The sequence below is a fragment of the Sus scrofa genome, chromosome 13 (genome assembly GCF_054392235.1).
Source record: "Sus scrofa isolate SSC_HxYL_T2T_F1_AM1 chromosome 13, Sscrofa_HxYL_maternal_Yorkshire_Landrace_v2.0, whole genome shotgun sequence".
NCBI classification, from domain to species: domain Eukaryota; kingdom Metazoa; phylum Chordata; class Mammalia; order Artiodactyla; family Suidae; genus Sus; species Sus scrofa.
The window spans coordinates 168,421,373-168,438,174 of NC_139395.1; the positions used below are offsets into that span (position 1 = coordinate 168,421,373).

The window sequence follows — 16,802 nt, forward strand, 5'->3', positions numbered from 1 at the left end:
CTTTAAAATATGTTGTGATTCATGCCAGAGGTGGTTTGAATCATTTTTCCTGGTTGATATTTCAATAGATTTTGTGGACAAAAAAAAATACCAGGTCCAGGATCAGAGATATACCTCACTACTCTAGCTAGTTTTGTTTGGTGTGTATATTTTTCTCCCTGCTAACTTAGGTTTCCTAAATTATGTTGAGTACTTACTTTTTACAAGCAAAGAATAGCTTTCTCAAATAAAAGTTACCATTTGCAAATTGCATTGCATTTGGCCAGTATTAATTACAGCAGCCTCACAGAATGGAAAGGTTTCTCAGGGGCTGTTTTCCTGGTGATAGATAGGCACCATCTTTTTTAGTGTCATTTACCAAGGTCAAAGTTACATGTTTTTTAAATCTAAAAGTTCTACATCTTAAGATTTCATTGCCAGTTATACTGTTAGATGTGTCTCTGGCTGCTATAAGATCCTTCCCTCTTTAATGGTATGCATAGCTGTACTTTTCAGGGATGTTTGACACTCATGAACCCTCTCAGTATTTTGGACAGGGGAAAAAAAAAGCAATATTAGAAAAATTCTTTGAAAATTACGTAGAATACAAAGAATTGAAATTTGTATTTAATTCTAGGTACTTTTTTCACCTAAAAGCAAGTCAGAACAGACAAGACTTCAGTGTATAAATTCTGTGGTAACTTACTAAAGGAAAGCTTGCTAGAATCTCTTAAAAAAAAATTCGGAAGTGATTAGAAGCAAAACGTAATTTACTATCCATCTCTGCATGACATAATGGAAATACCTAATAGAAAACTACGTGAAACCTTAAAACGTAAGAAATGCAATTTTTCTCCAGGCATATGCCCAAGAGTGGGATTGCTGGATCATATGGTAGTTCTGTATATAGTTTCTAAGGTACATCCATACTGTTCTCCGTAGTGGTTGTACCAGATTACATTCCCACCAGCAGTGCAGGAGGGTTACTTTTTCTCCACACCCCCTCTGGCATTTGATATTTCTGGGCTTATTAATGATGGCCTTTCTTACTGGTGTGAGGTGGTATCTCGTGGTAGTTTTGATAATGGAAAAAAATAAAATTAAAAAAATTAAAAATAAAATACATTACTGAAAAAAAAAAATGCAATTTAGTAGACCAAAATCATTTGAGATGTTTAGTTACAGATGTACAGAACAGTGCAGACTTTAGCAAGAAGTCTTGAAATACTGAAAATTAATGTATGTTCTTATAGATGAACATAAGCTTTATCTACAGCTATACTATTTTTTTCAAGCTAGGTATTATTCTACAAGAAATGAACAAACAAAATAAGACTATCATTCAACTCAATATTTTCATCCCAAAGGCTTTTTATTCTGTGTGCTATATCGATATTGCTAGAATTGCAGATAGCATGATGTTTTTCACAAGTTATCTTCTCAGAGAAAAATGTTATGAGAAAAATATGAAATGATGTATCAGATAATTATGATTTACATTTGATTATTATTGAAAATATCAGCTTACATATTTCCTGACGCCATTAGGAAAGTGGGCAAGGCAGCAGAGACCAGGAAGGACAGGGCGGAGACTAGAGTGACAAGGCATTTGGCTTCTAGCCTCACTTCATCATTGATTTAAACTGTGTCCTTGAATTTGGCCCTTGTCAATGGTCTAAGAAGAAAGACATTAAGTGTTGATATCTACCTTGTCTTAAACCCCTAAATGTTTCATGGTATAAATTTGACACTCTTTTTTAAAAAAATATAAGCTTTCAATGTTAAGTACAGGATGTAGATTATGGAAATCCATGATAAGTGTTCCCTCAAGCTACTAGTCCATGCCCTGGTGATCTATATGGAGTGTTGGCCTGTAATATATTTTCTTTCCTCTTAATAAAATAACTTTCCATTCATGGACACCAATGTCATTTGCTTTAACTTTGACAGATCGCTAACCAAGTTCTCTAATAACGTTTTTTTTTGCTGGTTTTGCTTTTTCTCAAGCTAAGCTTCCTACACTGAAATCTAGATGAAGTATTGCAAAGCACTCAGTTTATTTCTGTTCAACCTACTGACTAACAGCAGACTTGAAGCATTTACTACTTCATTTTTTTCTCCCTAGCATCAGTAAGGCATCATTTTACAGCATTATTAACTTGCAAAATCAGAGATGCTACAAAGCATATTTCTCAGTTCTGCTATGACAAGGGTGGGCTGCAGAACCTGGTGGGGATGTTCTGCAAGGAACATCTACAAGCTTATTAAAACAATTTCCTCTAGTTGAAACTTCCCAAGAAATTACCACCACGATAGTAGAGAAGGGTGAGCTGAACTGCTGAAGAGAAACCTTTTGTTTTTTACATAGTTTTTATTTTTTCTCTTTTGTATCTTTTATTGCATATAATGTAAAGAAAATATGTGGAAGTGGGAATAAATCTGTGTTAATTTCTCCGTCAAATTTCCAACACACCCTACCTTAGTTGTCTGACATCAAAGTGAGGCCAACATGACCTATCCAACAATAGTATATAAAAATGGGAAAAAAAGGTTGTGTGGAAACAATGAAAAGTTGTGTTTTCACATAAGATAATGAGATCATACTAATATTATAAAGTCTTTATTTTTATCACATAATTTAAAAGATCTCTGTCTTTAAAAATCTACAGATGGTTCACAAGCACCAGCCAGACCTCCTAAACCACGACCCCGCAGGACTGCACCGGAAATTCACCACAGAAAACCCGAGGCAGCACTGGAAAATGTTGATGCAAAAATTGCAAAACTCATGGGAGAGGGTTATGCCTTTGAAGAAGTAAAGCGAGCCTTAGAGATAGCCCAGAATAATGTCGAAGTGGCCCGAAGCATCCTCCGAGAATTTGCCTTCCCCCCTCCAGTCTCCCCACGTCTAAATCTATAGCAGCCAGGACTGCTAATGCCAGAATGCAGAGCAATCACTGAATATTCCAGGCATGTGGAAAGGAGAAGCGTGAGACGGAATTCAAGGGGAGAAGGTGTCTCTTCCTCACATGGCATCTTGAGACGAGATAGGCTCAGAAGTGCTGCTTCTCAGAAGACGGCTTCTTGCCAAGGATGCCAGTGGGTGCGGCATCCTCGTTTTTGCTAGCCATACTTTTCAATCAGGGTTGAACTGACAAAAATAATTTAAAGACGTTTACTTCCCATGAACTTTGAATCTGTGAAATGCTTTTCCTTGTTTACAAGTTGACGAAGTTAGAGTTTGTTTTTTTAGTTTTCTTTGGGGATTTTTTTGATAACTGTACTGTGTTCTTGATGGACCCTTTGTACAGTGGTCAAGTCTGCTGTAACATCTCCTACCCACTCCATTGCTGTCCACGTCCACAGCTGCGTCACCTGTTCATTGTGATCTGTCCCATCCCACCCCGCCAACCCAGGTCCAGTTCCATCTCTCCCATTTATAAGATGCTTTAAAAGTTCTGATTTTCAACGTATCAAACTAATGCAAAAAAAAAAAAAAGTGTGTGGCCTTCACTACTGAGTCTTCTTTGGAAACCACCCTGTTGAGAGATGGGGAAAATCTGAATGTATAAAGCATTTTTTGTCAATTAAACTGCCTTTTATAAGGGATTTTCATATATAACATAGAAGAGCTTCCCTTTTAGTGTCAGTTTCGTGATCTTCAATCTTCCATACTCTCACCTTTGTCATCCCAGGGGTGTAACGACTCTGTAAGAACCTAAAACATTAGAAACAACTACTGCCGAAGTGGGAGAAATACATTTGCACATGACAATGCCATATTGAAGTTATATAATGAGGTCCCCTGATACTTATGCCTGCATTACTTTGAGGCATGCTGAATAGGAGGGCTGTCTCCCAAAAATGTATTAATACTTTTCACATCAAATTATGACCATACTTTGCCCAAAGTGGAATAGAGTTCATTTCCTATTTGAGTGGTTACCCTCTGGTACCTAAGAAGTTTAGGAACCAGTTCATATTGCAGAGGAAAACAAATCCTTGATGCACTGTTAAGTGCTAATGCTACTGTGGCAATGTTTTTTGGTTTTTTTTTTTTTTTTTTTTTTTTTTGCAAAATTCTAATTTTCTCTCTGGCATCAATTAGAGTTAGTATTTAACTGTTAGATTCTCTCATTAATTGCTCCATGATGCTCCATCCAGTAAGGTGAAAGAAATTTATATAGTTTTGCCTTTTTTTGCAAAATAGGGGTTGGTTCTTCAGAAACCGTGTTATTACTTTTATTAATACAAATATTTATTGAGTATCTATGATGTGCTCCACACTGTTAGGCACTGTTTTTAAAGCACAAACCATCATGAGCTGACTCCATTATGATATTCTCTTGTCCTTTATCTGCACTTTTGATGGTGAAAGTCTCTCTGATAGACAAAACCTATAAGGTTTCCACCAACGCTTCAGAATTTTCAGGCAGTTGGCTTTCTTTTTTAATAAGTTAGTGAGGAAATGAGACAAAACTAGGTCTGTGTAAAATGCTGGAACCCACAAAAAGCTTTCTAAACACAATAATTGCGGGTTTGTGCACATTTCTGTCACTCTTTTAACTTCATACAGTGTGATATAAAAAGATGCATCTGACAGTGAGCCTATCTTCAGGATCAAGATTTGTTTGAAAGGACATGACCAAAGATGTGGCAGATCCAAAGGAAATTAATGTTCAAGACTCACGGTTACTACATTGACCTGAGGAGGGAAGGAATGCTCCCCATTTTGAGCTGACCACTGCCCTTAACAGCTTGGCTCTCATGACATGAGGTGCTTGAGGAGTCACAGGCCTTGGACAGTTTGTGTTCATGTTTTAATTTCTGCAGGTGATTCTGAGCTGGTTAATGTCCCTGGAAGAGAATTTTTAATTTGCCTTATATGTTCTTCCCTTGAGTAGGTATATGAGGGCAGTTTTTCACATTCTTAAAAATTGCATTGGCCAATTCTCCATTGCTTTATGAACTCCATGATATGTCATCATGATGTTTCTCATTTGTGTTACTAGTTTCTTAAGTTGCACTGGAATAGCACTGTCTTTTTTTGGCTTTTTTATGACTTGCTGATCTTGCTGGTACAAAGAGCCAAAAGTTGCCACTTCATTGTGATAACATTGTTACAACATTCTTAATAGATTAGAGAATGATGTAAAATACGAATGTTAGGTATAGTGTATTCTCAGTTTCAAAAAATGTGTGAAAATGTCCAGTGAGAAGTAGAAAAAGACTCAATTTAGACCTGAATTTTAAAAAAAAAATTATTTTGCAAAGAAAATTTACTAGCCTTCACCAAAATCTCTCTGTAGCTAGTACTTACTTAACACCAACCATTAGTTTTATAATTAAAAAGAACAAGTCAAGAGCTTGTATGGAATGGAAAGAGGGAAACTTTCTATCAAACACTGCCATAAAAAACCTATTGCTACCCATTACCTGTGGCATACCACACTAAAAAAATTTTTTGAGGAAATAATTAAACCAAAATACATTTTCAATTATAAAGGTGATTAGCCATTAGTAGTTGGAAATGTTCCAGAATTGGTTTCACTGTGGTCCAGAAAGTTTGACATTCCTCCCATTTCTCAACACTTGGTAATATGATTATTTTTACAGCCAGTATAATTCAGATAATTAAAACAGATTGTGGCCAATATTAACCTGCTCTCCCCTGCCTCCCAACATATTCTAGAAGTACTTATCTTCAAAAATAGTCCAGTAAATTAATCTCCATAATCTCTTTTTCCCCCTTGATATGTGTAATATCCTGGACTAATTTTCTAGAATTGAATCAGCAGTGCTTATGGTTAACTTGAACTTCCTTCCATAAAGATGACCTTGAGCTCCTCCCTATCCATATCCCCTTGCCCATAGCACAAATAATAATAGAGCTCTAGTTGCAACTTCAAAGGGCCCATTTGTTAACTCAATATTTCATACACAAGAACACTTGCAAAGATTTCTTCATAATGTGAATGTTTTTTTAGTTCCAGAAGGACATCCTATGATATTTCCTGGATATTATTTTTCCTCTTGGATCTTCAACTTGAAGCTTTAATTTTGCACTGAATTATCTAATCTGGTTAAAATTTTAATTTTTTCTCTTATGCTGACAGATTTGGAAGCAAATTACAGTATATTTTCAACAATACAGGTACTGCCTGTTGACCTGGGATTTTAGTGCTAGGAAAGGTTTCCAGAAAATGACAGCAATTGAGTGAAGGGTTTTCTTCCCAATTTCTATTTTATTTTTTTAATGCCTTTTTAAAATTTGTCTAATGTGGCAAAATACTTATGTGTTCAATTAATTTATGTTTTATCCATCTCTTTTCAATTCTGGTTGTTTTGTAAACTCCAGTACTTTATCTGTTCTCTTAAAGTATTTTATAAAATGAATGTTAACAAAAACAGAGTTGGCATTTTATTTTTCAAATGAATGCAAACATTTCTTCCAGAGCATTCTATGTTGTATTTTTTTTCTTTGTGTTAACAAAAGACATTTGATTTAAGAGCTGTCAAAGTAGTACAAAGTACCCATCACAAATGATTCAGTTATTAAATACCAACATATCATTCAAAGATATTTCACACAGATAAGCTACTCCCACGTCTTTGAACTTAAAGTCAAAGTCATATCAAGGTTCTGAGTAAGAAACATCATATCTGGGAAAGGCTGAAGATCTTCTGATGACATAGAATATAATTGATAATTCTTTTACTTGTTTTTTTAATGAAGGCTGAATGAGGTGTGAGTTTATTTCATTTTATTTTGTTTTTCAGGGCCCAACTGTGGCATATGGAAATTCCCAGGTTAGGGGGTCAAATCAGAGCTGCAGCTGCCAGCCTCACCATAGCCACAGCAACACGGCATCCAAGCCATGTCTGCAACCAACACCACAGCTCACTGCAAAGCCGGATCCTTAACCCACTGAACAAGGCCATGGATCTAACCCACGTGCTCATGGATACTAGTTGGGTTTGTTACCACTGAGCCACAATGGGAAATCCTATAATTAATAATTCTTAATCAACAGTAACATCTATTCTCTAAATTCTTGGTTTTTCTAATCATTTGTCATTGTCCAGTACATATCAGAGAACAGTGGAGATTAAAACCATGTTAATAACTTTTTATATCAGGAACCATAGCAGAATATTGTGAAAGTCATTAGTGCATGCAGAAGCCCATGCATATTAATAATTGTATCTTCAAGGCACATACGATTAAATGAGAGATACACATAAGCATGTAATTCCAATATAGTAAATGCTATACATGAGTTATCACATTTTCCTAGAATTATATGCTGAAGACCTATAATGGGCCTGTAACACATTTGAGACATTTAATCCCTTTAACACCATCATGACTTTTCTAGGACTGTGATCGTAAGTACATAGGGTGTCATAGTTCCTTCTGGAAAGTTAGACAAATGATAAGGCTGAGTAGCATTTTTTCAGTCTAAAAGAAGAGGACAGTTTTTGTTGTTAAGAAAGAACTCCAGAGGTAAAGCTTTTTGAATAGCAACAGCATACATGATAAAACACTTTTAGGTACAGACAAGAAGTAGTAGGGCCAGTGGAACACAAAAGAGACTATGGAGGGTATGTTGGTACCTGAAAGTGAAGAAACCATTCTCAGATCCTAGGAACCACAGGATTAGGAATAACTTGCTGAATCACTTATCAGAGATGACAATACTCATGAAAATGCCCAGAGGAATGAAGGTATGTCTTAACAGGAATTGCTGCATCAAATGACAAGCAGGCAATAAGCTAAGGAAATTTTAATTTGCATACCTTCCCTCATGTTCTTTTATCTGATTTTCAAGGGAAATTGGGCAGTATTCTTAAATTACCTTATTTTTGCTTTTTTATTCCTACTGCCATCACCTTTTGGGTCTGAATGATGCCTCCCCTAGAATCTTAAATGGTCTGTTACCGACCTCTGTGGCTCCAGTGCAAAACAGAATGAAGTTTCTGAAATTCAAATCCAGATATTACACCTCAATGTAAAAACCCCTGATGGCTTTCTATGGCAGGATTCCTTGTCTGTGTTCCCCTTTCTGCTCATCTCCCACCCGAGACCCTCTTCATTTCTGCTGAACAGGCAAAATGCCCAAATGTGCTCCATGTCTACTGAACGTTCATTTCCCTTTTTCCAGCCTGGACAACTCATTCTTTAAAATCCAGCTCAAGCATTTCCTATCTTATCCCACAAATTGAGTTGAGCATGCCATCTTCTGCATCTCAGTACCAATATTCTAATGCTTACAATAATGTGGTTTTTGCAATTATTTCATTCCACAGACAGCCCCACCTAGACTGAATTTAGAAGAGGAAGCAGGTCTAAGACATGTCTGTGTCCTAAGGTCCTAGTTTCATAGTAACTAGTACATAGTAAACATAGAGCATAGTACATAATAAGCAACAAAATGTTTCAAATAAATAAAAATGCACCCTTAAGTAACCAATAGTGGAAACGTTCCTGAATTCTGGTTTTACTCTGGCACTAGCTACCTGCATGGAATGCCATCTCTTTGATCGGCTTTCTTCACCTATGGCCCAGCAGATAGATACGCCTACTCAGTAATGTGATTACAGCAGATGCGTTAGTTTTTGTTCACTGGTTGGATGGTGAGCAAAAAAATTTTAATAACGGAAAATCTAACTCACAAAGTAAAAGGAGACTTAAATTTTTTTAAGTTTATTCTTTTTTTTTGAAACATAAGAGGCTAAGAAAATACTTAATTCTTCCTAAGAGGTTATGATAGACATGTCTGTTCAAGAGATGACTACTCATGTATTCTCATGGCAATGTAATGACCATGGCCACGTCCTGACCACTCTGTGCATCAATCAGTTGCCTCACCTGTAAAATGAGAATAACAAACCTACAGGAAAAGACTGATAGTGGGCTCAATGAGTGAATACAGATAAGTAACTTAGGACATGTCTGGTACCACTGAATGCTCAATAAATGGCAGCTCTCATTACCACGTACCCTATTTAGGGGGCTCAAGTCACATTTCATATCCCAGTATTTCCAGAGTAAATGGCAAAGAGAAGCATGTTGGATTTATCTTACTGACTCACACAGCAAAAGGCAGACAACAGTAGAACAAGGTCATTCTGCCTCAACAGAGGAAGTTTAAAATTTTAAAGGGTAATGAGCTACACAAACTGCTGACAAATTGCAGAGTTGGGTTTTTAACAATTTTACTACCACCATGCACTCTTCCTGTACTTGCTACTCAAAACCAATGCAATAAAGGTAGAGATTAGAGATGGTGAGGTGACTGGACCACCAAAGTTAGTCTCAGACCTTCTAGAGCTGCTTTCTTCCCCACTGAACACCACCTAGACCAAATGCATAGAAGCTATGTTATTAATAGGTAAAGAAGAATTTTTCTTTTTTTAAGTTTCAAATCTAGTTCAGAAACAAAAAATAATTTTGTCCTTGGGATATAGAGAAAACTGGCATAATTAGTGGGTTCCTTTAATCTTGCCATACTAAATGTAACCAAAGGTTGAAGAAGACTTTCCCTAGGATGAGGCTAAGGCTCCAAAGCTGAAAATGACAGATACTAATTAAGTGCTTCTATATTCTAAAAGCCCACCTAGCAAACTTCTACAGGGCTCATTAAGAGGCTTGTAGCAGAACTCTGATCCACAGTCCCCAGAATATATAAGCAGATGATTTGGATTCAAGGGTTGATCTGGGAGAAGTGAGTAATTGGTAAGAATGTTATGGACTGAATTCACCTCTCTAAATCCAAGTAATGGTATCTCCAAAAAGAGAGTCAATTACAGAGATTAAGAAACTAATTTTATTCTAGCGAAAGTCTACTTACACCATGTACTTACTTATCATCCATCTGTGAGTCTTTGAGTAAAGTGAAAACAAAATGTTCAAGAGGGATCAGAATTGGTTCAAGTGGCTCCACCAATGGGAGGACAAGGATACACATTCTTATGAGATAAGCAGACCCCTGTTGAGGCAGCTGACCTCAAGCCATCTTGACAGAAAAAGAAGGTTTCCTATCAGGCACAGTTAACTCAAGGAGCAAACAACTTTGGGTTGTATGTCACTAGACCAGGCATAAGGGAGCCCTGCCATTGAACATCTTTTCTGTCCAATAATAACCCAGTAAAAAGGGAAAAGTTTAAAGGCATCAAGAGAAAAAGAATGAGTCATATACAAGTGAACCTCCATAAGGCTAATTTTTCAGCAGAAACTTTGCAGATCATGAGTGCCATGATATATTTCAATTGCTACAGAGAAGAAAAAAAAAAAAAAAAAAAACGCAAAACTACAACCAAGAATTCTCTACCTGGCAAGGTTATCACTTAGAATTGAAGGAAAGGCAGAATTCCTCAGGCAAATAAAAACAAAGTGTCCATCACAACTAAATCAGCCTCACAAGAAATGTTAAAAGATCTTAAGTGAAAGAAGACCAGATATAACTAGAAATAAGAAAATATATAAAAGATAAATATATATCACTGATACAGTCAAATACATAGTAAGGGCAATGGATCAACCACTTGAACAGCTAGTATGAAGTTTAAAAGACAAAGTCAAAAAATCAACTATCAGTATAATAAGTAGTTAAGAGATATACAAAATTAAAATATGATGTCAAAAATATATGAGGGAGCAGTAATAAAAAAACTAAAGCTTTTAAAATGTGTTCAAACTTAAGTGATTATGAGCTCAAAACAAATAGACGTATAGATAGATATGAACCTCATGGTAACTGCAAACAAAAAACCTACCACAGATACAAAACAAAGGAATCCAAATATAACACTAAAGAGTCATTAAACCACAAAGGAAGAGACTAAAGGAAGAAAAAAGGACAAGGAAGAATTACAAAAGCAACCAGAAAACATTTAACAAAATGACAATAAGGACACACCTATTGATAATCGCTTTAAATATCAATGAACTAAATGCGCTAATCAAAATACACAGGTTTGCTGAATGGACAAAGAAATAAGACCCATCTATATGCTACCTACATGAGACTTATCTTACTTAAGATTCACTTAGGAACACACAGAGACTGAAAGTGGAAAAATGGAAAAAGATATTCAAAGTAAAACAAAAAGCTGAGGTAGTACTAGTTACATTAGACAATAGATTTCAAAACAAAGACTGTAATAAAAGACAAGGAAGAGTATTACATAGTGATAAAGGGGTCAATTCAAGAAAAGGATGTAACATTTGGAAACATTTATGCACCCAATATAGGCGAATCTAAGTATATAAAACAAATGTTAATAGGCATAAAGGGAGAAATGGACAGTAATGTAATAACAGTAGGGAATGTTACATACAGCAATTGATAGGTCATCCAGTTTATCAATAAGGAAACACTAACCTTAAATGATAGACCACATAAAATAAATATTTTATGTTTATATATTTGTGTCCATATATATGTAATATATATGGAATCTCACTAAAAACTGAAGAATATATTCTTTACATATATACATGGAATTATATATGTAATATACATGGAACATTCTTCATGATAGATCACATGCTAGTCAAAAAACAAGTTTTCTTTTTGGCCACACCCACAGCATGTAGAAGTTCCTGGGTCAGAAATCAAACCTGGGCCAGGGCAATGACCCAAGCCACAGCAGTGACAACACCAGATCCTTAATCTGCTACAACAGAAGGGAATTCCAAAACATGTCATAATAAATTTAAGAAGACAAAACACATCAAGCATCTTTTGAGATGACAATGGTATGAAACTAGAAATCAGTTACAAGAAGAAAACTGGAAAAGACAAAAATACATGGAGATTAAATAAATGGTATTAGCAAACCATTTACTAATGGTTTACTAATGGTCACTGGAGAAATAAAAAAAAATGAAGAAATACCCTAAAAAAAATAACCATATAAAATTTATGGGATGCAGCAAAAATAGTCCTTGGAGGGAAGGTCATAATAATCAGGCCTTCCTTAAAAAAAAAAAAAAAAAAAAAAAAAAAAAAAGACTATTGACTTTGGAATGGATTAGCAGTGAGATCCTGCACAGTCTAGTCACTTATGATGGAGCATGATAGTGTGAGAAAAAAGAATGTATACATGTATGTGTAACTGGGTCACCATGCTGTACAGTAGAAAATTGACAGATCACTGTAAACCAGCTATAATGAAAAAAATAAAAACCATTTTATAAAAGAAAAGAAAAATCTCAAATTTACAACCAAGCCTACCACCTAAAGAATTATAGAAAAAGAAGAATAGGAAGTTCCCATTGTGCTTCAGTGGTAATGAACCCGACTAGAATCCATGAGGATGTGGGTAAGATCCCTGGCCTCACTCAGTGGGTTAAGGATCTAGTGTTGCTGTTTATCTGTGCTATAGGTGACAGACACACCTCAGGTCTGGTGTTGCTGTAGTTGTGGTGTGGGGCCAGCAGCTATATAGCTCCAATTCAACTCCTAACCAGGGAACTTCCATATGTCACAAGTGTGGCCCTAAAAAGCAAATAAAGAAAAAGAAGAACAAATAAAATCTAAAATCAGCAGAAGGAAGGAAACAATAAAAAAATAGGAAATAAATAAAATAGACTTAAAAACAGTTTAAAAAAATCAATAAAACCTAAATCTGGTTCTTTGAAAATGTAGACATAATCAATAAAGCTCTGGCCAGGTTTACCAAAGAGAAAAGAGGACCAAAATAATCAAACTAAGTGAAAAGGGAGAAATAACAACCAATATTACAGAAATTTTTTTAAATGTAAGAAAAATACTAAGCACAATTATGCACCAAAACATTGGACAATTTAGAAGAAATGGAAAAGTTTCTAAAATAAATATAGCCCACCAAACTGAATCAAGAACAAATAGGTAATCTGAACAGACCAATCACTAGAAGTGAAATAGAATATGTAATTTAAAAAACTCCCTGCAAACAAAAGTCCAGGACTGGATGGTTTCACTGGGGAACTCTACCAAATATACAAAGAAAAAATTCTACCAATTCTTCACAAATTCTTACTAGATACTGCGTATCAGGAAATACTCCCATAGTAATTATATGAAGCCACCATCACACTGATTCCAAAACCAGACAAAGACATTACCAAAAAAGAAAATTAAAGGGCCAATATCTGTGATGGATAGATGCAAAAATTCTCAACAAAATATTAGCAAACTGAATCCAAAAATACATGACAAAGATTATAAACCATCATCAAGTGGGATTCATCCCAGGGTCACAAGGATGGCTTAGCATACACAAATCAATCTGATGTACCACATCAACAAAAGAAAAGACAGACAAGATGGCAGAGTAAAAGGACTGGAGCTCACCTTTGCAGGAAAACACCAAAATTACAACTAACTGCTGATAACCATCAACAAAATAGGCTGAAAACTACCAGAAAAGATATCCTACACCCAAAGTCAAAGAAAAAGCCACATCAAGATAGTGGGAGGAACACTTTCATGATATAAGCAATCCTGTATCCACTGGGTGGTTGACCCATAGAGAAAATAACTATATTGCAAAGGCTCTCCCAGGAGTGTGAGTTCCAAACCCTACATCAGGTTCCCCAGCCAGGGGATCTGGCATTGATTGGGAGGAGGAGCCCCTAGAGCATTTAGCATTAAAGGCCTGCAGGGCTTGACTGCAGGAGCACCACAGGACCGTGGGAATCAGAGACTTTGATCTTAGAAAGTACACGTGGGGTTTCATGTGCACTGGGTCCCAGGGTAAAGCAGGGACTCCATAAAACTGTGGATCAGACTTAGCTGCCGGTCTTGGAGGGTTCCCTGGGCTAGCAGGGTGTGGCTGAGGCTCACTGTGGGGTATGACACTGGAGGCAGAAGTCCCAGGAATAATCATTGGCATTAGCTCCCCTGGATCTGGTCATTTTGGAAAAACCAAGCCCCACCCATGACAGCTGAGAAGCTCCAAGCAAAACAACAAATAGGGTGGGAACACAGCCCCAACTATCAGCAAACAAGTTGCCTAAAATTCTCCCAGGCACCCAGCTGCCCCTAATCATCCCCAGAGAAAAAGTCCCACCCTCCAGAGGGACAAGACTCAGCTCCAACTACCAATGGGAAGGTACCAATTCCTTCCTCAAGAAGCTTGCCACAAGCCCCTGTATCAACTTCACCCACAAAGGGGCAGACCCAGAAGCAAGAGAGGGTACAACCCTGTAGCCTGCAAAAAGGAAACCACATAAAAAGCTACACAAAGTGAAACTTCAGAGAAATATGAGTCAGATGACGGAACAAGACAAAACGCTAGACGAAGAGCTAAGTAATGCAGTGATAAGCAACCTACATGAAAAAACTTTGGAGTAATGAGAGTAAGGATGATTGAAGATGTCAGAAAAAAAAACAGAGGAAAATATCAATAAATTAAATGTTTAACAAAGAAAAAGAGGATTTTAAAGAATAAACAAGCAGAGATGAAAGATTCAATAAATGAAATGAAAAATTTAATACAAGGATGTTCCAGTCATAGCTCAGTGGGTTAAGGACTCAACATTGTATCTATGAGGATGCAGGTTTGATCCCTGGTCTTTCTCAGTGTGTTAACAATCCAGCACTGCCACAAACTGTGGTATAGGTTGCAGATGTGCCTCAGATCCAGTGTTGCTGTGGCTGTGGTATAGGCCTCAGCTGCAGCTCCAATTCAACCCCTGGCCCAGGATCTTCCATATTCCATAGGTGCAGCCATAAAAAGAAAAAAAATTCACTAGAAGGAACCAATATCAGAATACAGGAGGCAGAAAAAATCAACAAGTGACATACAGAAGAAGATATATGGCTAGTAGGGACATTAATAGATGCTCAGCATCACTAATTATCAGAAAAATTCAAATCACAGCAAAGGGGACAGGTTGGGGATGGGGAGGAATGGACTGGGGTATTGCGACTGGCATACGCACACTGAAGTATATGGGTTGATTCGTCAACGGGAACCTGCTGTGTAGCACAGAGAACTCTACCCAGTATCTGTGATAATCTATGTGGGGAAAGAATCTGAAAGAGAATGAATATGTATATATATATATATGACTGAATCACTTTGTTTACAGCAGAAATTATCACAATCTTGTAAATCAACTATACTGTGATAAAACTTTTTAAAAATTTAAATAAACTACAATAAGACACCACCTTACACCAGTCAGAATGGCAGTCATTAATAAGTCTACAAACGACAAATGCTGGAAACGTTGTGGAGAAAGGGGAACATTTCTACACTTTGGAGGTGTAAATTGGTACAACCACTATGGAAAACAGTATGGACATTTCTTAAAAACTAAATATAGAACTATCATATGATCCACAATCCCGCTCCTGGGCATCTATCCAATGAAAACCATAATTCAAAGAGATACATGTGCTCTAATGTTCACTGCAACACTAATCACCAAGACATAGAAGCAACCTGAACATTCATTTAGAGAGGAATAAAAAGAATATGTGTGGGGTGTGTGTGTGTCTGTTTACAATGAAATATTACTCAGCCATAAAAATGAATGAAATAATGCCATCTGCAGCAACTTGAATGGACCTAGAAATTATCATACCAAGTGAAGTAAGTCAGAAAGAGAAAAACAAATATTATATACCACTTATATGTGGAATCTAAAAAATGAGACTGAACTTATTTATAAAACAGACTCACAGACATATAAACAAACTTATGGTTACCAAAGGGAAAAGGTATGGGAGGGATAAATTAGGAATTTGGGATTATTTAGATCAAACTACTCTACATAAAATAGATAAACAGCAAAGTCCTACTGTATAGCACAGAGAACTATATTCAATATCCTGTAATAAATCATAATGGAAAAGAAAAAATACCTTAAGATATATGAAAACAGAAACACAACTTTCTAAAATCTGTGGAATGAAGCAAAAGCAGTTCTAATAGGGAATTTCATAGCAATGCAGAACTACCTCAAGATATAAGGAAAATCTCAAACAACCTAACTTTATACCTTAAGAAATTAGAAGAAGAAAGCAATCCCCAGAGTTCATAGAAAACAGGAAATAATAAAGATCAGAGTGGAAATAAATAACATACACTAATTTAAAAATATCAATAAAAGAGCTAGTTCTTTTAAAAGATAAACAAAATTGACATTTAGACAGATTCATCAAATATAAAGAGAGCTTAAATAAAGAAAATTAGAAATTAAAGAGAAGTTACAATTGATATAGAAATCTAATTAACCCTTCAATAATGCAGATGTTAGGGTGCTGACCCTCCACACAGTCAAAAATCTGTTTACAGGAGTTCCCATCATGGAGCAGCAGAAACAAATCTGGCTAGAAACCATGAGGTTGTGGGTTTGATCCCTGGCCTCACTCAGTGGGTTAAGGATCCAGCATTGCTGTGAGTTGAGCTGTGGTGTAAGTCACAGACGTGGCTTGGATCTGGCTTTGCTGTGGCTGTGGTGTAGGCTGGTGGCTACAGCTCTGATTCAACCCCTAGCCTGGAAACTTTCATATGTCATGGGTGCAGCCCTAAAAAAATAAATAAAAAATAAATAAATAAATAAACTCTGGGAGTTCCCTTCATGATTCAGTGGTTAACGAACCCGACAAGGAACCATGAGGTTGCAGGTTCGATCCCTGGCCTTGTTCAGTGGGTTGAGGATCTGATGTTGCCGTGAGCTGTGGTGTAAGTCACAGACGTGGTTTGGATCTGGTGTTGCTGTGGCTCTGGCGTAGGCCGATGCCTACAGCTCCGATTAAACCCCTAGCCTGGGAACCTCCATGTGCCATGGGCATGGCCCTGGAAAAGACAAAAAAGACAAA

At 36.5% G+C, this 16,802-nt stretch overlaps 1 protein-coding gene and 1 long non-coding RNA gene across 21 annotated transcripts in view; one reads left to right on the forward strand and one right to left on the reverse strand.

Moving 5' to 3' along the window:
* The window catches only part of CBLB (Cbl proto-oncogene B), a 308,592-nt gene extending 302,205 nt beyond the window's left edge, over positions 1-6,387 (forward strand). For all 20 annotated transcript variants that reach the window (XM_084991427.1, XM_084991426.1, XM_084991434.1 and 17 more), the window contains one exon: positions 2,649-6,387. In XM_084991427.1, the coding sequence (XP_084847553.1) occupies positions 2,649-2,899 (251 nt within the window). In that variant the 3' untranslated portion in view covers positions 2,900-6,387. The remainder of the gene's footprint in view (positions 1-2,648) is intronic.
* Positions 1-16,802, reverse strand: part of LOC110256435 (uncharacterized) — a 91,442-nt gene that overhangs the window by 4,646 nt on the left and 69,994 nt on the right. The window lies entirely within an intron of this gene.